Source organism: Chelmon rostratus, chromosome 8 (assembly GCF_017976325.1).
Source record: "Chelmon rostratus isolate fCheRos1 chromosome 8, fCheRos1.pri, whole genome shotgun sequence".
Classification (NCBI taxonomy): domain Eukaryota; kingdom Metazoa; phylum Chordata; class Actinopteri; order Chaetodontiformes; family Chaetodontidae; genus Chelmon; species Chelmon rostratus.
In genome coordinates this window covers 28,706,828-28,731,694 of record NC_055665.1, presented here as the reverse complement: position 1 = coordinate 28,731,694, position 24,867 = coordinate 28,706,828, and the positions used below count along the sequence as shown (strand labels likewise).

The following is a 24,867-nucleotide window of genomic DNA, read 5'->3' as shown; positions in this document are numbered from 1 at the left end:
GTGAAGGAGACTCAATGATCACAGACGATGCAGCAGGTGCTCATGCTGCTTTTATTTCAAAATAGAGATCACTTTGTCCAAGAGTAACAAATCACCTAACTATACACAAAATATGAACTACTATGTATCTTTCCTGACTTGTACTTTTCAGTAAACCTTTTAGTTGTTTGCAGTGTTGTTTTGTCTGCATGATGTGAGGTTTTTCCAGGAAAGAGATTAAGCAGCTGTTGGGTCTTCCAGATAAAAATCACCGCGGATGGTCGTGGAAGTTCATTTGCGCTGAACTTGTGTGAAGGATGAGGGCAACTGGATGGGCTGGATAGACTGGAAGGGCTGGACAGGTTTCTTGCGGGAGTCTGGGGAGATCCTCTGGACTGTCATGGGCAGCAGCTGGTTTCGTTTGATGATCTGCAGGGCCAGCTGGGTGTTTCCTGAGTGACAGAGATCCAGGGGTTTATCTCCTGATTTTAGCCCCTCACTTTCTTATTAAACAAATGAACATCACAACAACCACATTTTTCATAATCACCTTGACTAATTCAAGTAAGACCAGACAAAGATGAGACTGCTTTTGGTGTTTAGAGAGCCAATAACCCAGAGCAGTTTGAAATCTTTGGTAGCAATCTTATTATGATACCAGTAATGAAGTTGCAGCACTGATATCTGAATCATACTTTACTTTGCTGATCTACAAAATGAGGTTTCTTCATTAAATAAAACAAGCCACATGATCAGATGTAGCACTTTGTCGACCTAATACAAAATGCTGTTTGAGAACTCAGGCATGTTAAAGCATATGCAGATCCATACGCAGACACAATATTTATTTTTTATTACAGTTGTGTCAGCTGTTATCTGTGACAGTATATAGCCAATACATTCAAGGATTCTGTGTTGCCCTCCAATGTTTTCTAATGGAAGAGACTAATCTCTAAAATATATGCATTCAGACAACATGCCTGCAGACTGACTGCAGTAATGCTCTTAAGGCAGCAAGCATGGGACAACAGGAAGACTGATGGTCTGGTGATTGCTGTGGTTATACAATTTTTTTTGTTGTTTTTTAAAATGTCTTTTGCTCCACACCACAAGGGAAATTTACATGAGAAGGAGCTCTCAAGACTTAAAACTGGTTCAAAGGGGCTATGTAGACAGAGTGTGTCAGTGAGTATCATATGGAGAGCTGACCATTCTGTAGCTCCAAGTAGACTCCCAGTAGGATGGCTTCAGGTGGAATCTCCTTGGTGTTCACCATAGATGCAGCCTGATGAAGACATAAAAATCACAAATCGAAAAGAACTCTACATTTACTACTTTCTCCGGAAAAAAAGGATCTACGTTTTTGACGACTCTACTGTGTATTGTTGCTGACACCCCTGCAGCATAGACAGGCTGCATTTCTGACTCACTTCTATGTTCAGTCTGAATGCAACCTGACATTTTCAGGACCCGTTGAAGTCACACAGCTATTGTCAAGGTTACCTGATGCAGGCACTTGCGAGCCTTGTCGTACTCGCTCCTCAAGCAGTAGGCGCTGCCCAGGTTGAAGAGCATCATGGCCCGAGCTGATGTCACACTGCTGGGGTAGCACATGGGAGTCTGCTTCCCTGCTGCAAACACACACACACACACACACAAAGGGAACTATTCTAGTAACAGCCTTTATACTTTAACTTATTCTGGTCTTAGTTTGCTGCTGTGATATAATTTCTGAAACTGTACATTTGTGCTATTTTGACTCAACTCCATTCACTGCATTTTTATTAATGTCCAAGTATCTTATAGATTAGATTGTACTGTTTCAAGTAAAAATCATGCACTAAGGTAGACTCACAAGATTCGACAGGTTCATCTCCTTTGTCAGACCCTGTTGAGAAAAAACAAGCAAAGCATTAAGTAAATATGATTAAAAACTATGTTTTGTAGTGCAATGTGTAAAACTGCACAGACCTTGGTCTTGCTCACTGGTCAGCACTCCCATTGACACATCACTGACATTGTCTGGGTTAAGGTGAGCAATAGCATCAGAGATCTTGTCCAATGAGATGAGGGCTTCAGCAGCGTAGAGGTGACCCAGGAACCTGAATTCACAGCAGAGGGGGAGGAAGATATACCAGACAGCTGGGTGATTCACAGTAGAGGAGGACACTTCTGATCAGCTCTGATCAACCTTAACTCATCAGTGTGCTTCTTTTGTGGCTGCAGAAGAAAAACAGACTAAGTGCGCCATCAGATGGGTAGGGCTGAACAATTAATTGAATTCATTATTAATTAATTTATTATTTAATTTATGATTTAAATCACAATATGGCTATATTACCTTTGATGAAGGTAAAACGTGTAAAGGTAAAACATAGCATTATTAAGTACTGTGGTGCTACAGGGATGCCTCGGACTACAAATTATGTTCTCTAGATGAAGGGAATATGCTCGTTTGGTAAAAGACCCCAGCAAAAGTCATATCATCCTCACTTTATATTTTTTCAGAGAAAATGAAGTGCAAAACTACAATTCCCACGACAATCATGACTCCTATCGCAATCGCATGATCTGTCAAAAGAATCGGATTATGATTCAGCATACCATTCAGCTCTACAGCTGGATTTGAGAAACAGACCCAGCACTTACTTGAGGGATCCGGACACCTTGGTTTGATGGAGCAGTTTTTCAGCATGGTTCAGAGCCATCAGGTTGTCTCCCAGTGCTAGCGCCACAAAGGCACTACAAGCCAGGATGGAGCACCTACACACCAAACAGTCGACAACACTGATGACTAGGGGTGTCACAATTCTCCAAATCCATGCTTCAATTTGACTTTCAATTTTAAGGTCACAATTCACAAACATGTTTTTATAGCACCGATGGCTATGCCATTGTTATACAATCGTAAAAATCATAAGGTCACTGGTTTTATGCCCTGACAACATTTACATTTTGCCTGTATATTGGTTTTCAGGCTGGCACACTCTACCCTGGCGCCACCACTTATATAAACCAAATGGAGTATTTCCAGCAAGTGAGAACTCGCTGGACACGTATACATGTGCTTCAAGGTTAAAAGGCCAACTCTGAACCATGTCAGGACCTGATTCTGCTGACACTGTCCGTAGTCCATATGGCTTCGGCTTTAGTGTTTCTGCTATAATATTAGGGGCAGGCAGTGCGATGTAGCAATGCCGCTGCCTTACACAGTAATGTGACTGAGCAGCAGGACTGTTTACCACGTTCTCACGTGATGTTATAGCAACAGCCGGTGGCTGTGAGGCACTACTGTTGCATCTTTGTTGTTCTTGTTCGGATCTCTAAAGATTCCATTTTAAAAGAAAGTTAGTTTTACATTTTGAGTCTTTCTAATGGCACTGGGTCACTAGTGTTTATTGATGATGTGACAAAAGACAGAAGCAGCCGGATGAAGTGTACAGGGATAAACTTTCTGCTCAGATTCAGCCAAATGCAGCAAAGTTGATTGGACTGTGCTTCACAGTGCAGATGGACAATGATCCAAAACATACTGCAAAAGCAACCCAGGAGTTTTTTAAGGCAAAGAAGTGGAATATTCTGAAATGGCAGAGTCAATCACCAGATCTCAACCCAATCCAGCATGCATTTCACTTGCTCAAGACAAAACTTAATGCAGAAAGGCCCACAAACAAGCAACAACTGAAGACAGCTGCAGTAAGGCCTGGAATTGCCTGCAAAGGATTCTCATCAAAATATTGAAAAGAAACTGTCCAAATATTTCTGGGCCTAACTGTAAGCTGTTACAATGATGTAAAATTACATATACCATGATCGACAATACATGTAGATGCTCCTCAGTCACACACTCAAGAAACATTCCACGATCCCCAGTGAACTACGTCATACCCACACAGTTTAAAAAAGTTTAAGATAAGACAATGATCACATAAATGGTACATTCACCCATTCACACACACATTCCTACACTGGTGGCTAGGTGACTTATAATAATTTAATGACAATTCAGAAAATTGAAAAATAAAGACCCATCCCTACTACAAACTGTAGTTTATCAGAGCAAAACAAATACTGGGAGAATTGCTGATCCCACTTCGATTTCAGTGATCAAAATTGAAAGCTAACTTCGATCCATTTGTAACAAGTTATTTAAAGCTCCGAAAAAATGAGGAGAGGAGAAAATGAGAAGAGCTGACAGGTTTCATTACCTGAGGTTTTCTACCTCCTGTTTGCGGAGAGGAGATGATGGAGCTGCAGATAAGAACTTATCAGCCTCCTGACCTTTCCCACTGCAAAACACACAAAATTTGACTTCAGTTTAAACACTGCACTCAATGTTCTCGCATCGGGAAAAAGGACATACAGCTCAACGTGGACAAAAAACACAACGGCTGCACAGGGGACAAAGGAACATGCATCCTTCATGTTGTGTAGCAGAGGTCTAGTGTGTTATTGTCCCTTGTGGGACACTTTTTGTGCTGTGTGTATTTTGGCAGAGCAGAGAGTCTGGATGTTACTGCTCCATCGGTCTGAGTAATCTGGTCAGCCAGGTGTTGTAATGTCTCACTAGCGCAGGCTTGAGGTGGGATGTAAATACTGACCAGAATAAATGAGGAGAACTCCCGATGAATAAAAGGATTTACAGTTTAGGAATATGGTCTCTAGGTGAGGGCTGCATGATTTCTCCAACACTGTGACATCTGTACAACAATCTTTGTTGATGTAGAAGCAGATTCCACCTCCCCTGGTTTTTCCCAAAAGCTCCATTACATGGTCTGCTCAGAAAAGGTGACTGCCAGGCAGATGTAACGCAGTTCCTGTTGTGTGCTAACTGAGCAAGGCTACGACGTGGAATCCGAAGGCTGACTTACTTTAGCTTCCTATCAGTAATATTTTAATGGCTCTTTGCAGAAATTAGAGGTATCATAGTGGGGTTTCTGGTGTATATAATGTACAGTTTCTGGTCTTACTGGGCCTGCTATTCATTAGTCACTGCTGGTTCTCTATGGCACACGATTCTCCATTCCTGCTTCAAAACAACAGCGGAGTAGAGACACAAGTGCGTACTTTGTTTGCTTGTGTGTGTGTTGTTGTCTCTCTGTGTCTGTGTGTTTGTTGTGTGTTGTATTTGAGACCTGCATGCGTCACTGTTCTCGCTGCCGCTTTCCGTGCTTCCTGATTGACTAGAGGTCTTGGAGCCATTCTCTGTCTTGGCGTCCTGCTGCTGATGTTCAGGCAGCAACAGCAGAGCGTTCCTTAGGCAGATGGCTGCAAACTCCATACTGGCTACTGGGATAGCTGCTGACTGGCCCTCGCTGTCCAAACACAAACACAAACACAAACAGTTCAGGCTTATGCTGGTCAAAAAGAGCATTGGGTCGACATAAGCAGAATTACCTATTAGACCTAATCAAACAGAAAACTGAAGATGATAAAAAAGAAACATAAACTAAGTCTAAAACTAAAAAAACAACTATATAACAACAAGTACAACACAAGACCGGGACCCCAGTCTCTGGAGTGAAAGTCCTGTGCTTGACTCATTCATCCACCATAACCAGTCCCCTATGCAATTTGTGGTCAGTTGCAATGATGGTCCAGGAGCAACATTAATGATGATGTTATAGAAACAACACCAAAAGGGCGATATCAGATAAACCACTACGTACCGATTTGAAATCAGTCAGTCATTGTTCTAGTATAAAATCATGCACAAGATACACTCAATATTTCTGTCAACATAATGGTGCACATGAAAAATATATTGTTGCAAGTGTTGCATTTGAATATTTCACTCAGTGGAAATATGATATAGCTTCAATGGATACATGCTGACATTCATACATATTCTATAAGAGATAGTCTCATACAATAGTTTTAACTTTTAAAGAAACTGACAAGGCCATACAAGCGTTTTTTGCTGATTTCAGCTCCTACAAATTAAGGATACTTTATGTGTTTGTCAACATGATGCACTGCATGCAGGATTTTTGGATGTACAGTGAGTTTCCTACCATTTCAGACATCCACAGTTTTAGACTCATTTCAATTAGGACACTCTTGAAATTTGTCAAAGCTGGGTAATCAAAGCAATCATCATACAGGTACAGAGAGTGACTTGCTGTTAAAGCGCAATATAAATCAGTCAAGTTTTAAGGTGTTGGTATGTGTATTTGGAACTTTGGACAGAGCCAGACTTGCTGTTTCCCCGTGCTTCTGGTCTCTATGCTACACCAGGCGAACTGACTCCAAGCTCTAGCTTCATGAGCAATGTGCTAACATGAGACTGAAACTGATCTTTTTACTCTTGGCAAGAAATCAAATGTTTAACAAGTCTTTAATGAGAAAAACAAGGATAACCCTTACTAATGGTCCGTGTTAACTAACATGCATTGCACTGCTGCCCTCTGCTGGTCAGTAAAGGTAAAAGTCTAAATCAGTAGTTTCTCTTGTGCCTCCGACTCTTCAGGTTGGAGGATGTACTGGAAAGAGTTAACACTGACCTGTAGATAGTATTCTGCGTAGACTGGGATGCCAGAACGATCTTGCGATGGTAACCCTGCCCGACAATAGATTGAACTATACCTTTTTTGCAAGGTAAACCTTTGCTCTCCTGCTCCGACCCCTGGAAACATAAACACAGACACCATGAAATGACTTTATGTGGGTTTCTGTTCATCTTTGTGTGACTGTATAGGAAAGTATCATCCATTTAAAGGCCACACAATTTAAATGTTTAATGTAGGGTTGCACTGATCAGCGTTTAGTTTTCAGTTCCTGATACCTGCATCTGGATATCTGCTGATACTGAGTACTGATGCAATACCAGTGTTTCATGAATGAGTTGTGTTCCTCAGAGTGTGAAAGAGACTGGGATTCTTCTTCTATGCGTACGGCAAAATCAGGCTTGAACATTGATTAAAAGACAATGTAAGAAATAAATAAATATACATTTACTAAATTGTCAGCCAGAAACCAGATAAAAAAATCTTCAAAATTAAGAGGCTTTACAATTCAAGTGTAAGTAATTTAAATGCAGCAATAAAATGTTCAGAATTAAAATTCCAGTATAAAATAGTAGAATAGCATCAAAAGAGAACAAAAGCTAAATATGAAATCACAATTGTGTCACAAGCTAGCACAAACAAACTTGAGAAATTAAATCATAATTCACACAAATAGTATAAACAAGTGACTTGGAAAAAACAAAACATTCAACACTGTGTATAATTACTGAACATTTTCAAAATCTATTTAGAAAGGTCATCTTCTTTAACAAAACCTACTAACACTGACAAACTAAATATATATATAAAAATATATATCTTTAAAAAAAAGCAAAATGACAACTAATCTTTAAATTAAGATAAAAGGAAAAATTAAAGAAGCAGAACGCTTTAAAAAATAAATAAATAAATAAAAAGGGAAAACAACTGTGAAACAATCTACATCAGTGACGTCATACCCCCTTGTTAGCAGAGATGCAGCACTCTGCGAGCCGGAGCCACAGTCGAGGGTTGGAGTGGTAAACCTGGACCGCCTCCATCAGACACTCAAACGCTGCCAGAGGCCTGCCGATGTGTAGCAGCTGAATACCGCAGTTATACAGCAGCTCATAACGCTTGTTGGATAGTAGAGCACACATGGGGATACCGGCGAACTTCTTAGCTAGGAGTTAAAAACAGAAGAAAGGTACTTGTTACTAATGGGGACATACATTTTAACGATACATTTCCCAAATTGGCTTAGATCAAAGCCAAAGTGTACACTTTAAACAGATTATTTTTGTGATAAGTTTAAAAAATACTTGAAAAGATGATGACATAATTCAACAATTATTTGTGCATTTATATCCCTTGTCATACTCATAGTCCATCAAGAAAAGTACTATGGGTTTTAAACATGACAATAGTAGACTAAAAGTCACTTCACACAAATGCAAAAAAAACTATTTTCTGACCTCCCTTTAGTGGGATCACTCCATGCAGATGGTTTTGATGCTGAGATATCTGTCTCTGAGATTTCTGCCTACCACCCAATACAATGGATGTGAATGGGGCTTCACACTGTTCCCTGTTACTCTGGAGTTTTCACAAGGCCTAATTCTTTGGTAGAATGTAGTTAGTGAAAATGTGGATTGCATGGAGCAGAAACACTGTTTCACACAGTGCTGCTGAATTTTTTGATAATGTCAAAATTGTATTCTTCTGAGAGACAGATATCTAAAAACCCTGATGAAACCATAACTATGAGCATGGAGAAATACCACTAGACAGAAAGTGTGAAAATGTTTTGTTTTTTTTGTAATTTAGACTTTGCGGTACAAAGTAGCTTGCTCCTTTGCGATGAGATACTGCAGTGATTTTGGATTTCAATCGATTTCATGGTGACCGGATACAACAGTGAACGTTTTACATCCAGCTCTCAAGCCTGCAGGAGATGAGTGGTTGATCACATGCATTAGATGGACTATCATTTGAAATATTAGCAGTTTCAGTCAGGAGACAGTACTTGCTGTGACCCACATTGCCCATTGCTGCCATCTCCCAGCTGTGCGCAGGTGTGGTCATTCTCTTGCAGTGCCTTCTTGAAGTAGAAAATGCCGAGGTTATGTTTTCCCATTGCAAAGTGAATGCAGCCCAGATTGTTCCAGAACATACATCGAACACATTCACCTGAATGAAACAAGTCAGGACACGTGCACAATCCATCAATTAGCACACATAAAAATCATCACACGTGACCACTAAAGACAGTTACATCTCCAACAATATTTTGTCAATACAACATTAACAATCTTAACCAGGCGAAGGGGAGAAGGCGGCGCAAGTGAGGCGCACATGGAGTGGTCAGGGCTCTCAGAGCTCCAGGTGGAAGTCAAGTATTTTTCTCTTTTAATCCGTCTTAAAATCATATTTATCAGAGTTAGCAGTTGTTCCAATACATCTAATAACTATACGAAGTACTGGGGATCCTTTTTATTTCATTGCAACCTTGGAAAGCCACGAAGATGCCTGACACGCGTCAAGCAAAGCACGCCAAACAATCAGACATGGCTGTGGACAATGGGCCTGGTGCAGGTGAGTCGTTGCCTTTGTGGGAGAAGATCTCGGATAAAATTTTGGAATCAATCAACAAACGTTTTGACCATTTAGAGCATAAATTTAAATTTCTCTCATGAGCACTCAGTTGGCTTGATGACTTTGAGGGCCGATCTAGACGGAATAATGTTAAGATCGTGGGAATACCGGAGGGTGAGGAAAAGGGCAAGCCCACAGACTTCATCACGGAGGTGATACCGAGGTTACTCGGGGCGAACACCTTTGCAAAGCCTGTGATTGTGGATAGAGCGCACCGCATACCTGTGCCAAAACCTGCCGATGTTAAAAAGCCAAGGAGCATTATCGCCAGAATTCATTTTTATCAGGAGAAAGAGCTGATCCTTCGGCTGAGTCGGCAACAACAGATGACCTACAATGGCCAACGGGTGTTCATTTACCCGGATTATACAGCAGAGGTGATGGCACAACGGAGGGGATTTCGACAGGTAACCCAGGCGCTCAAGGGGTGGTGGTGGTATGTGTGTGTGTGCAAGTGAGAAGGCTGTGTGGGGAGAGGTATGTAGATCCTGGTTTAGTCTCTGAGAGGGTACACTCTGTTGTTATTATTTAGGTCGAAATCATGTATAAAATTTTGGAGGTTTACAATTTCTGATTATTTCATTTGTTAACATTAAGTAAATGAATTTAAACGGAACAATTTTGTTTTCATCCTTGAATGTAAGGGGCCTTGGCAATGACTAAAAATGCGGCAAGGTTTTGTCTCATGACCATGTCCCCATTGCCAGATTCTGAGTCCAGGGATTGGGCCGCCGGGGCCCCCGCCCACGACTGCTACCCAATACCCAATTGTCATGACCGAAAGAACGAGATCTCGGATACAAGCGGCTGAAATGAGTTTCCTCCGCAGGGTGGCGGGGCGCTCCCTTAGAGATAGGGTGAGGAGCTCTGTCACTCGGGAGGAGCTCAGAGTAGAGCCGCTGCTCCTCCACGTCGAGAGGAGCCAGCTGAGGTGGCTCGGGCATCTTCAACGGATGCCTCCTGGACGCCTTCCTGGGAGGGTGTTCCGGGCATGCCCCACCGGGAAGAGGCCCCGGGGAAGACCCAGGACACGCTGGAGGGACTATGTCACTCGGCTGGCCTGGGAACGCCTCGGGGTCCCCCCGGAAGAGCTGGAGGAAGTGTCTGGGGAGAGGGAAGTCTGGGCCTCCCTGCTTAGACTGCTGCCCCCGCGACCCGGCCCCGGATAAGCGGAAGAGAATGGATGGATGGATGGATGGTTTTGTCTCATTTGAATCCATTGAAGGGGGATATTTTGTTTTTACAAGAGACTTATACTGTTAAAGCTACTGAAAACAAACTGGATCTCACAGGTGTACCATGCTCCTTTTACATCCCAAGCAAGGGGGGTTGCAGTTCTCTTTCGAAATAGCATCCCTTTTGAATTGACATCTAAAACTATTGATCCAAAGGGAGATTTATTTTCATCTCTGGATGTATTAATTCATTTCCCATTACTCTGTTGAATATTTATGGGCCAAATTCTGATGACCCTACCTTTTTTCGTAAAGTTTTTGATTTACTCCCAGAAGATGGATCATCTAATATTGTAATTGGAGGGGACTGCTATATGGATGTATCTCTAGACAGATCATCTACTAAACCTCCTCCAAACCATTAATGCTGTTCAGACCCTTAATCATTTAATTAAATCAAGAAATTTGGTAGACATCTGGAGAATACAACACCCTGACGTTAGAGAATATTAATTTTACTCAAATATTCACCAAACCTATACTAGAATTGATTATTTTATAGTTGATGCTGGTTTGATTTCAACCATCAGAAATGCATCGTATCATAATATATTAATTTCAGATCATTGTCCTGTTAAACTGCAGCTGCAGTTGTCTCTCTCTAGACCAAAATACAACTGGAAATTTAATCCTTTACTTCTGACAGAACCTGGGTTTAAGGAGTACATGACTAAAAAGCTAATTGATTTTCTTGAGATTAATGATAATAAAAACGTTTCAGACTCTATGCTTTGGGAAGCACTTAAAGTTACTATGAGGGGATACATTATTTCTTTTGAAGCCTACAGGAAAAGGGAAAAAATTAAGAGATGTAAAGAAATAGAACAAGAAATTACTCAAATCGAGCAAATACATAAGACCTCTTTGCTACAGTCTGACTATAATAAAATTCTGAGATTAAAATCTTAGTATAACTCTCCAATGGGAGGGGAAATTCATAACCTTCTACTTAAAACCTGCCAGAAACATTTTGAATTAAATGATAAACGTCATAAATTATTTTCAAGACAACTTAAAGGTGAACAGGCAAAATCAGCTATTTACAAAATACAGTGGAAAGATTAATCAATGTTTTAGAGAGTTTTATTCTGACCTTTATACTTCTACTTCCACAGCAACAAATAGAGATTACTTTCAATTTTTGGATTTTTTGAATTTGCCACAGTTAAATGATAGAAACAAGACATTTCTGGAAAGGGATTTCTCCGTTGATGAGTTAAATGAGGCAATCAAGGCATTCCCTACTGGTAAATGTCCCGGACCAGACGGGCTTGGAGCTGAATTTTACCAAGCATTTAAGGACATTCTAACTCCTTACTTACTCAGGATGATAAATGATTCAGTAGCTAAAAAGAGACTTCCACAGTCTTTGTACAAAGCAAACATATGTCTGTTACCAAAAAGTGGAAAAGATCTCACAGATCCTGCTAATTATAGGCCTATCTCTCTGCTTAATCTAGACCATAAAATTCTAACTAAAGTTCTTGCTACCAGATTAAATAAACGAATTGAAACTATTATTCATCCAGATCAAGTAGGCTTTATCCCAGGTAGGCTTTCTTTTTTTAATGTGCGTCGAGTGATGAATATATAGTACTCTGATATATGTGACAATACTAAAGCAGCTGTCATAACATCGGATGCCCAGAAAGCATTTGACTCCATTGAATGGCCGTACTTATTTGAAACTTCACAGAGGTTTGGTTTTGGAAAGACTTTCATGGATTGGACTAAAATGATTTACTGTTCTCCCGAATCCTCTGTTTCAACTAATAATGTCTCATCAGAGCCGTTCAACTTATATCGGGGTGTGAGACAGGGGGATTGCCTGTCTCCCTTATTATTCAATATAGCGTTGGAGCCTTTGGCAGTTGGGATGAGAAATCCCAATAAATATATATATAATAAAGGGTATAGCAGCCGGTGGATCAGAATGTATTGTGACACTTTATGCGGATGATTTACTTATCACTTTGATAAATACTGAAGAAAGCATTCCCCATCTTTTACAGTATATAACAAGGTTTGGCAAAATCTCTGGTTACACAATAAACTGGGATAAAAGTGAACTTATGTTCACTAATGAAAGTAGGATTGTACAAAACTGTCCCTTCAAGATAGTCCAGGACTATATAACCTATTTAGGCATTAAAATTTCAAAAAGTCCAAAACGGTTGTTGAAATTAAATCTAATAGAGGGAATAGATAAATTAAAACGTAGCATAGAATACTGGAGGACTCTACCAATATCTATGATCGGAAGAGTTAATGCTATAAAAATGGTATCACTACCAACATTTTTGAACCTTTTTCAAAACTTGCCAATTTGGATCACATCTGATTTTATTAAGAAGCTTGAAACAATTGTTCTAGATTTTGTTTGGGGTTATAAAAAACATAGACTCTCCAAAAGACATCTATACAGGCCGACTCAAGATGGTGGTCTTGGTCTTCCAGTATTTAGGGATTACTATTGGGCAGCAAATGCTAGGGCAATGGCATACTGGCAGTGGGGTTCTCCAGACCACCAGTTACTCCATTCTGCCCCCCTCTGGCTAAAATTGGAGCTTGCATCTTTGAAAAAACCATACTCTTCCCTTTCCTCGTTACTTTTTACCAACCTTTCTTCTGCTATTAAATCAGTCAGTCATAGCTTTGTTGTGAGAAATTCTCTTAAAATCTCAACCAAATAAGAAATGTCTTTAAAACTCCTGGTATATCGGCTTATACTCCTATCTGCCACAATCATGCTTTTGTCCCAGCATTGCTGGACAACACATTTTCTTCATGGTGTGCCAAAGGGTGGAGGTGTATAGGGGATTTATATGTAGACGATAATTTTGCATCATTTCAGCAGTTAAGCTCCAAATATGAGATCCCTCACTCCAGTTTTTTTCGTTATATGCAACTGAGGCATCTTGTGCGAGAAAACATTCCTCACTTTGAGTCAAACTGTGAGAGACATGCTCTCCTTGATCTGTTTTCTCTTTTACCTAACAGTAACAAGCTCACAACCAAATTCGTAAAATATTTTCAGAAGACTCACTATCTGTCGACAGTATTAAGAAAGCTTGGGAAAGAGAAACTGTTGTGCTTTCTGACCAACTGTGGAAGACTGCTTTCTCCCGGATCCATATTTGTTCAATAAATAGTAGACATAGGTTGATACAGTTTAAAGTAATTCATCGTTTTTACGACTCTAAAGATAAGCTTCATAAGTTTTACCCCTCTGTTTCTCTTAAATGTGATAAATGTAAAGTCAGTGATGGTACAATGTTGCATTTATTTTGGGATTGTCCGTTAATCTACCAGTTCTGGGTCAGAATTTTTGTTTTTTACTCTGGGGTTTATAAGAGGAAGCTCCCTCCTGACAGGGAGTTTGCTCTTCTTGGAGCCTCAGAGGACTCATCAGTGCTCCCTGCATACATACAAGCAGCTCTCCTAATGGCATGGTATTAGCAGAAAAAAACATTCTAAAAAATTGGAAAACACCAACTCCACCATGCTTCAAAAACTGGTTGCATGAATTGGTTTCAGCCATTCGCTTAGAAAAACTGCAAAATATTAATTTTAAATGCCAACTCACATTAGAGAAAAGATGGGGTCCCCTTCTGCAACAATTAGAATCATCCTAATCACATTTGTATTCATTGTTAGATTTCTTTTATTGCCTGCTGTTACTCTCTGTACAAAGATGTTTAAGGATTATCATGGAAGGCTTAAGGTACACTTTTTGTGCCCTTTGGAAAGTGTCATCAGGACTTTTTTTTTTTTTTGTTAATCTGTACCCCTCTCCATCAGTCAGAAGTACGTGTGTGGGTGGTTGTGTGTGCGTATAGGTGACGGTGTTGGTTTGTTTTGTTTGCTTGTTTTTGTTTGTTTGTTTTAATGGGGGGGGGGGTGAGAATGGGATTGGAGATATGACTGTTTTCTTTTTTGTTATCATAAATTTGTTAATAAACATAATATAAAAGACAAAAACAATCTTAACCAGGCTACGTCAAACTAAAAGTAGCTGAATGGCTTTTTGACACCAGGCTTATTAGAGGATGTACAGTAATTGTCACCTGTCTTGATGGGTCCAGGATGCTCTGCAATGTTGGAGCTGTTCAAAAGCTTCACTGCTTTCCGGTAGTTTCCTCTCAGGTACTCAAAATTACTCTTGAGGAAAAGTGAGGGTGCAGACTGAGCGAGGGGACAGGAAACAGAGAGACAGAGAAGGGTACGCACTGGTATCACTTGTCCACATGATAAGCCTGAACACAAACAAACCAACAGCTGACTGTTGTGAAACTGAAGACATGTCCAACACTATTGGAACAACAACACTATTGGACATGAAAGGCCAATGGATGGCCTTTCATGTCCAGTTTTCACAGATTCAGGTCTGTAAGCACAGATGATGATGATGTGCGAGGACATCAAGGACTGCATTCACAAAACATTTTCAGGTTGAAAGTACCTCCTATCAGGCTGAATTGAGAGAAACTTCTCAAAATAAGGAGCATCAGACCTAACTATAAGCTTTTGGTTTTAGAGTAATTCAACAAACACTGTAGCGAAAAAAGTAGTTCCTCAGTTTGAGTGAATTTAGAGGTCCACAGCACTCGAGGGTGGGGGGTTGCCCAGCTTAGAAGCTCAGCTCATGAAAGCTTCACGAGTGAATGCTTTGTAAATTAGAGCTCATTAGAGTAGTTCCAGAACTGTTGGAATTTACAAGATTTTGTATTTATTCCTTTCAACTCTAAAATTTGCATTGTCACAACATTAGCCACTCATCAGAGCCAGAATTCTACTGGACCAGTGATGTGGTGTGCAGCATGTGTACAGACAATGTTCAGTTTACACTAGGGCTGTCAATGAATACTCTAAATTCAAATTTATATTCCGATTGTAAAAAAAATCCATCCATGTAATTGTAAAAATTAATATTCATTTTTTTCCCGACATTGAAGTTTTCCAGGACACATGGACCTGCGCAACTGCACACACGTCACTTAGGCTGACTGAATATAACGTAGGTCAAGCTGAAACTAGCACATCATTCAACAACATAGTATAGGACATTATTTTATTGTTTATTTTGTATTGTTTAAGTATGTAGATCTTTTAAAAAATGTTTATGTTGAAGAAACAAATAAGCACTATGTCTCTCATTGTATTGGTTTTCCCTCCTATGGACATAATGTGCAGAAATAAAAATTTGAATGGTGTGAGCCGATGGGGTTTTTTTTAGAAGGAATATTTTAACGCCATTCTGGCTCATTTTGACAGCCCTAGTTTACATTGGTTGAACTTTGGCAGTACAACATGGAGAAAAGTGAGCATGGTGCATCACTTTACTTTCACCAGTGTTTACTCTTTCGTAGTCTATAAAAGTTGTTCCTGAGTTAATAAATAATAATAATTCAACAGCTCCTCATCATTCTAGCATGCTTTGAAAGGAGGATTTCCAATCACTATAATATCACATGCATATCCTCGACGTTATCCCCTCCCCCTTCATGGTTTGAACCAGGTGATGAGATAGCATAAACAGAGACTGAGACTCACATTCCCCGCTGTGTTCATCACTGATTTGATCTCCCTTTTACAGGCCTTGGAGGATTTCATCTGAATGTAGGCTCTCACTTTGTACTGTAAATGAAAAGGTCAATTACAGTCAACAGGAGGAGAGGAGACTGAGACACAGAACCAGTGAACGTTAAAATTTGAATTCTTGCCTGATGCATCTTTGACTTGGCTGCCTCAATCATGGTGGTGAACTCTGCTTTCTGGTTTGCTCCATCTTTGTTAGAACTGTTGTTCTGGAATCAAGCACAACACTCAAACAGTAAACTGTATGCTTTCAAATCTGTTAGAGGCCTCAGACACAACTGCATGTGGCAAGTGGCACAGCTCAGATATTTAGTTTGTTTAGTTAGACAATGGGATAAAACACTTTACTCTTTGAGAGTAATTCTAGGTGTGGTCTGAACACTAATTATGTGGTAGAAGGTAATTCAAATGAAACCTACTGATAGTGAGGTCTGTGGATTATCTAATGTAACAGTGACACAAACTCGAATGACTCGAAAGACATACTGCTGTTGAGCGTAGCGTAAATGCAGAAAATCTCAGAGGCAAATATCTATGACAATTAGCCCAGATAGCCCGTATTTACATATGTGGTGTGATCCACTGATCACTTCTGTTTCTCTTTCCACTGGACTTCATTAGTGATTTTCTGCAATAAGCTTCAGTCAAATGTTACCATAAACCATATGAAAATAAGAGCAGGCTGTGTAAAACTGTAAGTTTCTTTTTATAACAATGTAGTGTTGTGGAGTACCTCTCCTTTACAGTTCTTGTTGCTTCCTTGTACAGACAGTTTGTCCAGCACAGCCAGCAGATGGAGGGCCTTCTCTGGCTGGAAGGTGAGCAGGTACAGGTCCACCAGCAGGAAGCACACAGCCTGAGCAAACTTTTCTTCTAGGACAAATAACACAATGACTACACGGCGAACTCAAAGCTGACACATGAACCCTATTATTTTACACATTTAGGTAACCATAAGCCATTGCATGGTTGTCATGCCTGCACATTATATCTAACTGTTTTTAAATCTTTGGGTCAGGTCCAAGTCAAGTCTCAAAGACCTGTGTTTATTAGGTTATAGAAACTTTGGCTTGCACATTCATGTTGTGATATCCATCATTAACATCAGTTTGGCAGAGCTTTAGAAGGCAAAACTACACACAGCATTTTCAATATGGCTCATCAAGTCAAGTTCTCCTTACATTTTTTCCTTTAAATTAACTCAAGTTAGTTAGCAGATGACTTCTAGTCAAATTGCAAGTACTCAATTTTCCAACTCAAATCCAATTTGAGTCAGTCTCAGATGTAGAGCTCTACTTTCTATGTGTCATATATGATACCGAACTTTACTAAAACATTTAACCATAACATACCAAACGGTTCAAGAAACTGGTAGAGCCTCTCTCCTATGGAGATTGCGTCAGAGAACTGGCGCATATGATAGTGGATGATGGCTTGATTATAGTACAGCAAGCTATTTTCAACATCATCCAACCCATCAACGTCCTCTGCTGATGTGTGAACCTGAAAGATAAAGATAGGATGTGTGATGAACCACAAGATAACATGACAGTTTTTGTCTAGAACTTTCACTGTAAATGATTCAACATGAGCGGAACATGTTGGCAGTTACCTGGTTCTTCATTGCCATTAGAGTCTGCTTTAGAGTCCCTGTGGTAGTCTGACCGCTTTTGTAAAACTCTACAACAGCTTTATTCATGGCAATCTTGTAGTCCTCTTTGTTGAGCTCCTGCAGGGCTTCAAGGTGTTTGAGAGAGTCATCGTACTTCCCAGCCTGGGAGGAACACAAGGGCAACATGCAATCTGCAATTTACGGCCAGATAAAAAATCATCTGCATTGATGTTAAAATGTTTCAATCTAATCAAAACGAGGTCCATACTTACGATCCATGCACAAGCATGAGAGAGCCCTGTACTACTTGCAAGTTTATCTACAATGCAAAGCTTACAAACTGCTTTCATGAAACGGTCCCCTGGTCAGTGAATACAGCATGGATATACTCATGTGACCTAGGTATTTCTGTAGACATCACTCAAAACTACCAAGGGTTATTCTGATTATTTTACAAGAAATCTGGAAATATTGATTGTGAATGTTTGCCTGACACCATGCTCAATCATATAGTATAAGCGTTTCCACTGGTAACATTTTGCCTTGGCAGGCTACCATGTAAAAAAAAAAAGAAAAAAAAAGAGTAAATAAAATAAAATCTGCAATCAGTCATCTGATCGACTTAAACTGATCCGCCTAAACACCAATAATACAAATAGTAGCCAACAATTACGAAAAGTGACAAATCTAAGTTGATTTTTACAAACCTAAATGTGCAATTCAAAGTTACCCCTAAATTCCATGGGGTGCATTCCTTCTGCAACGTGTCCAATAGAGCTGATAGCTAGCGTTCTAGACAATGCGCAGAGTCTATTTTTGACAGACGACGCGTCAGTCTGCATAGAGCAGATCAAGCCACGCAGTGAGTCAGACACAAGAACAGTGTAGAGATTTCAGTTAATTTTCAAAATAAAACACCCATCAATAAACACAATTAAAACACACAAAAAAACAAAGAAACCATTTAACTACTCTGCCTACTTTACCACTGTAGAAACACAAATATCAAGGAAAAATGCAAGGCAAAACACTCTTATCAGTTTATCACACCAGACTTTAGCCCCTTTCTGAGCAATATTAAGTGGAGTCTTTAATAAAGCTAATCATAGTGTGTGAGTGACCATTACAAAAGTTAAAGATTTCATGTCATGCTATGGTCCATTTTACCTTTACAATACAGCATTGTGTTTTAAGAGACAATAGCAAAGTAAAAAAATATATTGATAGCCAGTATATAGATGGTGTTTGACTCACATACAGCTGGGCTACCATTGTTTTTTGGCCCCCAGTTTCCCATTCCCTGCTATCCAACTCTCAACAATGCCCAACTGTTGAAGATGAATCAAAAGTCTTAAAGGTTCTATATATGAGATTTTCAGCAACTAGATGTCACACTAGCATCAGCATATCAAACCAAAACAAGTGGGAGGATAAGCCACACCTCCACCTACCATCCCGTTCTCAGCAAAGAGTCAAGAAACACATAAAGCAGCCCCGAACACATGAGATAGATAACAGAAAAAAGTTAGCTTTTTGTGAACACTGTCAAGTGACGTCAAGACATTTTACTTCTTCTCTCATCTTCCATGTGTTATCCATGGCTGAAAATTTTGTCAACAGTTTCCCAGGATGTGTGGAAACCCTGATGTGAAGAAAGAAAGAAGATGATTTACCAAAAACGCTTCATATGCACTGGCTGCCACTTCTTTCTCTTGGTCTGTGATCCCAGGGGATGATGAGCTGTCGTGCTTTGCCTCATTTTGTTCTGATCAAAATGGAAAAGAGAAAAACTTTCAGAACACTTGTCTGCAACCAAGGCTAAAAGTGCTATGGGTATGAGCAGTGTTAACAGCCCCTGTTGACCTTTATTAGGTAAGCCTTTGTTAAACCGGATAGGACCTGCCTTGCCTTAAGAACCTTAGATTCTTCTCCATGTTGACATGATGGCATCATGCAATTGCTGCAGATGTTTCAGCTGCACATTCATGCTGCGACTCTCCCTTTCCATCACATCACAAAAGTGCTCTAATGGACTGAAATCTGGCGAGCATGGGCATGGAGGCCATTGCCGTTCACTGAACTGATTGTAATGTTGGTGGAACCACCTTGAGATGATATACTTTGTGACCTGGTGCAATATCTTGCTGGAGGAGGCCATTAGGAGACAGACTGTGGCCATAAATAAATGCATGGTCAATAACAATATTCAAGCAGGCTGTGGCTTTTAAACCATGTAATCATATTCCACTCCACTGATAAAATACTCAAAAATACTCAATATCAGTTTAAGTATGCTACATTTAGAATATTTTCACCACTTTACCTCACCGTCAGACAGCCCTTTCCTTTTCTACGGTCTACAGTGAGGTCTACGGTTGACAAAATGTAATGACAAGGGTGAGAAGTGTCTGTAAGAATGGACAGGTAATGCGCTGACAATTTTCAAAAAATATTGTATGTTTACACTGTTAGTGCATTGTTTATTTTAGAAGAGCCTTTTTCCAAGTGGATAAAATACAAAGTGCTACTGACCCTGTCTAAAGCACTACATTGCTTTGCTTCTGTGCCCGTGAACAGAATCCAAAATAATAATTTTGTATTCCTTTTCGAACCATGCAGGGTAAGACAGAATTCGTTTTATGTTTATAGAGTGAATTCAAAGAGAAATAATGTTTGAGGAAAACAGATAAATCTATCCACAACCTCGCCCCCCCCCCATATCTCTCTGACCTCCTCTCCATAGCCACCCCCTCTCGTTCCCTCAGATCATCCTCCTCTCTCCACCTCTCTGTGCCCTCCGCCCGTCTCAGCACCATGGGGAGCAGAGCTTTCAGTCACTCTGGAATTCACTACCGCCCGACATCAGAAACAGTGATTCTCTCCCCACTTTCAAATCCAAACTGAAACCTCATCTGTTCCAGACTGCCTTCTCTCTAAAACTCCACTTCTCCTTGTAGCTTGTTTTAACTTGATGGGTTTTAATTATCGTGCTTGTATTTATCTTGTGTTATTTGTGTTTTACCTGCTCTGTAAAGTGTCCTTGAGTGTTCTGAAAGGCGCTTCTAAATAAAATGTATTATTATTATTATTATTACTGCTTCTCCAAACTGGGGCATGCAAACTGCCATCTATGCATACCGAACTTTTACAACCACACTTAAAAAAAACAAACTATCCCTTTAATGTGTGGTAAGAAAATATCTACCACACCATTACACCACCATCATCTGCCAGAAGTGTGACACAAGCAAGGATGGATCCATGGATTTGTGTTGTTTACACAAAAGTCTGACAGTACCATCTGCATGTGGCAACAGAATTGAGATTCATGACACCAGGTAATGTTTTTCCAATCTTTTACTGACCAATTGTTGTAAGCCTGTGACCAGTGAGGCCTCAGTTTATTGTTCTCAGGTCAGGTAGTGGTAGGTAGATAGTGTAACAAGGTTATGTGAGTTACGGAGGCCTCGATGTCAGCTTGAAGCATCCTGACATCTCATCTATCTCAATGTAGCAACATTTTCGCTTTAGATGCTTTTTGTTCTACACACCAACTGGAAACCACTGAGTGTAAAACACAAGCCTAGGCAACACCCACCCCACCCCGCATTGAATACATAGACAATCGATGTACTTGAGTAACGATACCATCTCAGCCGGAGAATTGGCTGACCCTGCTAACGCTGGCTAACTCTTAGTTATTACTTAATTTATAGTTGACAGAAGCGTGTAGGTTTACATAATCTTACTGCATGGTAAACGTATGCACGCCGAATTTACCAAAAGCTCACGATGTTAACGCTAGAAGTCTAAGATAGACATGTTTGGGTGGTTTATGTTTTCCTAATACAAAATAAACTTTACATGCGACATTTCTGAATTAAGGTTTGCCACATCGTGTCTCATGCATCACGGATCGGCTATCGCTGGACAGGCATTCTGATAGAGTTCACTCGGGTGGTTAAGATACAGAGCACAGCATAACCCAATGGTCAACTCAGCGTTACAAGAGTGATTCATTTCAAGGTACAGTAGCGCTTATTCGACTGTCTGGATTTAAAAATGCATCTCTTCAAGGAGGTAAAGCTAGCTCAAACTGACCATAACTAGCTACCAAGCTAGCGTTAGCTGACACACTGACCTGCATTTTCCGCCATTTCTGTTGTCTTATCAAGGACAGTTAGAAATCGTATATTCGTAGTTAAGATTATTTTAGATTATATTCCGTTGACCGGCGCAGGAAACATTAATATTAAGCGTAAACACGTAATATCCAGCGTTTCACACAGTAGATGGTTAGCAAAAATCCGCCTACTTCGCTCCTAACCGATTCTTCTTTGCTGTTTTGTGACAGTTTGCAACCAAAGCGTTACAACGCCCCCACCTGTCGTGAACATGAATATTCAGGAAAATACGGTTTGATTAGTGATCTAAGAAGAGCATTTCGCAACATGTGATAGCATTTCAACACGTGTACATTTCCAGTAGGGTAAATAATCCCTAAATTGATCATTTAATGTGCTTTACTGTGCTTCAGTCAAAAGGCCAGGCATACAACAGAAAGTAACTAAAACTTATACTAAAAATTCCTAATTGTTTTTTTCTGTAGTTACATCATGATTGGAAATTTAAAGTATTAAGTACATGAATCTAGCATTTTACATTATTATGTCATGGTTATTATCTGTCCCTGGACATACCATTACCTCACATGTTACCCCAGCAGTCCTGAGTTTGATGTGTTCTACTCAGAGGTGATTTCTCTTTAAGGTGAGAGGTAAGCAATAACGATAAGCAATAACAAAAATAATATTAAATCAATTCATTAATGTTACATCTCTTGTGACTGGTCCAGCATGAAACCGAGACAGAGAAAGCTCAGACAATTAGTCCATATTTATTTCTGACTCCTCTGGTCCTCTGGCGCAGCCAAAACAACATGGAGCATACTTGGCCAATATCGCCCATTCTGATTCTGATATTGATTGTGAGTCTGAAAAGACCTCCATCAAGGAGGCAGTCAGTGCTCAGTACAAAACCCACTGTTCAACTACAGATAAATGAGTCCTTATCTAAACAACAAACAAAATAAATCCTCTTCAGGATCCCAGAAAGCAAAACACAATATTTAGTTTGAGACAATACAGCAATTGGCCATTGAAAATAAACCCAAGTGACGCTTCTTGCATCTAATAGAAAAGATTACTAGAGCGTTTCCTCTGAGTTAGGTTAGATGCACACATTTTCTGAATTCATTAATATTCTGCGGGCTTGATGTGACCTTGCCGTACATGCAATGAAATGGTCAGAGCAAGCTGACATGGAATTTGTGACCTTATTGAGACAGATTTCTCACTTTCAAAAGCCAAGAGTGCTGTAGTGTGAAAGTGCTACATGAAGAGAGGCTATGGATTCTTAATTTCACCGAGCACACCACGTAACACTAAAACATTACAATTTCTTAAATTTCTTCAGACTCTGTGAAGTTAAGGCGAGGATTCATGTGACCATGTCCGGTTTTCAAAATAAGGTGTTAATGCAAAGTTTGTAGCAATTACATATATGGAAGCAAGATTAATTGTCTAAGATTAGAACATATATGCCAGAGTCTCTTATAGACTAAGGAATCCCTCTAAAATGTAAGAACAATTACTTGATTCTTTGATATTGGGTAGCAGGAAAAACACATTACACATCTTGACAATGATAAATTTGATTTCAGGATAAATCTGACTACATACAGACTGAAATTAATTAATTAATTAATCTCTCTCTGAGGTTCCTCTGGACTGGAGCAGGTCCTGAAGTAGTCCAACTGGCCAAAAGATGGCACTCAGAACAAAATAATACATCACAGTTAGCCACAGCCAACAGTTCTTAACAACAAGTAACACATTTTCAAATAGAGTTTCATGAACATTCAGCACCATCTGTAACACAGGGCAGGAAAAGAGACAAGTGTTTCAATGTCTGGTGGTTGTCGTCACATAATAACAAAGCATAGTGATTAGACAACTATTTTGTTTTGCTCTTGCTTCTTGTTGAAGCCACACTCAGTGGTTTCATACAAGAGACGACAGACCCTCTCTGTGTCTACCCAGACCTATTCAATTCCAGTACACCCAAAGCTTTCACTGAATATATTTGCTATGTTATATTTGTCTGATAGCCTCTGTGGTAGTGTCTAACTCATGCTGAGAGTGCACTATTTTTGTAGTCAATATACAAGAAACTAATGTACTTGTTACATACATTACAGGAAATATGACAGGACACATCAGCCTTGTCATCACACTCAGTTTGGCCTTGGACAGACACTCCATGGCAAAATGTGTGGAGGGAAAAAACAGAATAAATATCAAGACTCTATTGAACAGCTAGTCAGCGTCAAAGGATCCAACATGGAAAGCTTAGTCACTTTTATGTGTCTCATCTTCCAGCCTCACTGATCTCATGTTCTTGCATAGTCTCCCACAGACTTCAGTGCTATACATCAGATTAGGGCATGACCCAGCAACATCAGTCACAAAAACATATGTATCATACATGCATATTGCGAGGTAAACAAAGAAAAAAAGGAGCCACACACAAGCATTGCGGTTCTGTGTAGAGATACAGAATGGGTCAGAATGAAGTCCCTCCCCCAGCTGTTCTGTGGTCACTGGATGGCAAGTGCAGCATCTGATCTGCTCAGTCTTTATCATGGCAACCCAACACTGTTTGTGAGGCCTTCATCTGTACACAACAACAGCCATAGTGCACTGGTGAGTGTGTGTATGCATTAGGCAAGTTGATGATGTCATTCCTTGTGTGGTCAATGCCCTGCAACAATGTCATTTAATTCATAAAACCTTTGGAACAACACAATTGCTCCCCAGATCTAAATTGTATCTCTATTTTCCATGAAAAACTTATAATATTAATAAATTTACATCTGAACTGATTTCTGTCCAGCTTCTCCCTTTTTTGTAACTTCCTACCCAACGTCTCACAACCTTTTAAAGCTTATCTTCATTATTTACAATATGCATGTCTTCTAATTCTGCACAATTATCTCTGTTTTATTATTCCAAATTCTGGCACCTTTTTCCCACTCTGCTTTTACAAATATGCAATTTTCCTACTTTTCTCAGCTGATTCAATACTTATGAGCCACATTCCATTCACACACATTCATACTTCTGGATGCCGCCCTGTGAATAGTTCTTTTCTCAGTGTTTGTAATGTGTCAACACCAGCTGAATCAATCCATCAGCAAACACAATCAACAAGCCAACACACAATCATCACACGAGGCATCCAC

General features: G+C 39.9%; 1 protein-coding gene across 2 annotated transcripts; it reads right to left on the bottom strand.

Annotated features, from left to right (window-relative positions):
• Window positions 1-32: 32 nt before the first annotated feature.
• cnot10 (CCR4-NOT transcription complex, subunit 10) lies at window positions 33-21,889 on the bottom strand. 2 transcript variants are annotated; one of them, XM_041943025.1, is made up of 19 exons: window positions 21,706-21,889; window positions 19,238-19,329; window positions 17,565-17,726; window positions 17,305-17,455; window positions 16,686-16,825; window positions 16,078-16,161; window positions 15,908-15,991; window positions 14,422-14,539; window positions 8,505-8,654; window positions 7,445-7,647; window positions 6,483-6,604; window positions 5,115-5,294; window positions 4,188-4,268; window positions 2,629-2,742; window positions 1,951-2,081; window positions 1,835-1,867; window positions 1,483-1,610; window positions 1,189-1,264; window positions 33-431 (listed from the first exon to the last, which is right to left on the bottom strand). In XM_041943025.1, exons 1-19 carry the CDS (start codon window positions 21,719-21,721, stop codon window positions 271-273), a joined length of 2,226 nt encoding a protein of 741 aa, XP_041798959.1. In that variant the 5' UTR covers window positions 21,722-21,889; the 3' UTR covers window positions 33-270. The 2 variants fall into 2 exon arrangements, with proteins under 2 accessions (XP_041798959.1, XP_041798960.1); XM_041943026.1 differs by having other exon boundaries at window positions 16,686-16,822.
• Between the last annotated feature and the right edge of the window lie 2,978 nt (window positions 21,890-24,867).

What these genes read in the sequence shown, in the direction of transcription:
- cnot10 (XM_041943025.1), bottom strand. An exon ending in GACCAGTGAGCAAGACCAAG is followed by an intron (nt 1,868 to 1,950) that starts GTCTGTGCAGTT and finishes TTTTCTCAACAG; the next exon opens with GGTCTGACAAAGGAGATGAA. An exon ending in CTCGCAAGTGCCTGCATCAG is followed by an intron (nt 1,265 to 1,482) that starts GTAACCTTGACA and finishes TGTCTTCATCAG; the next exon opens with GCTGCATCTATGGTGAACAC.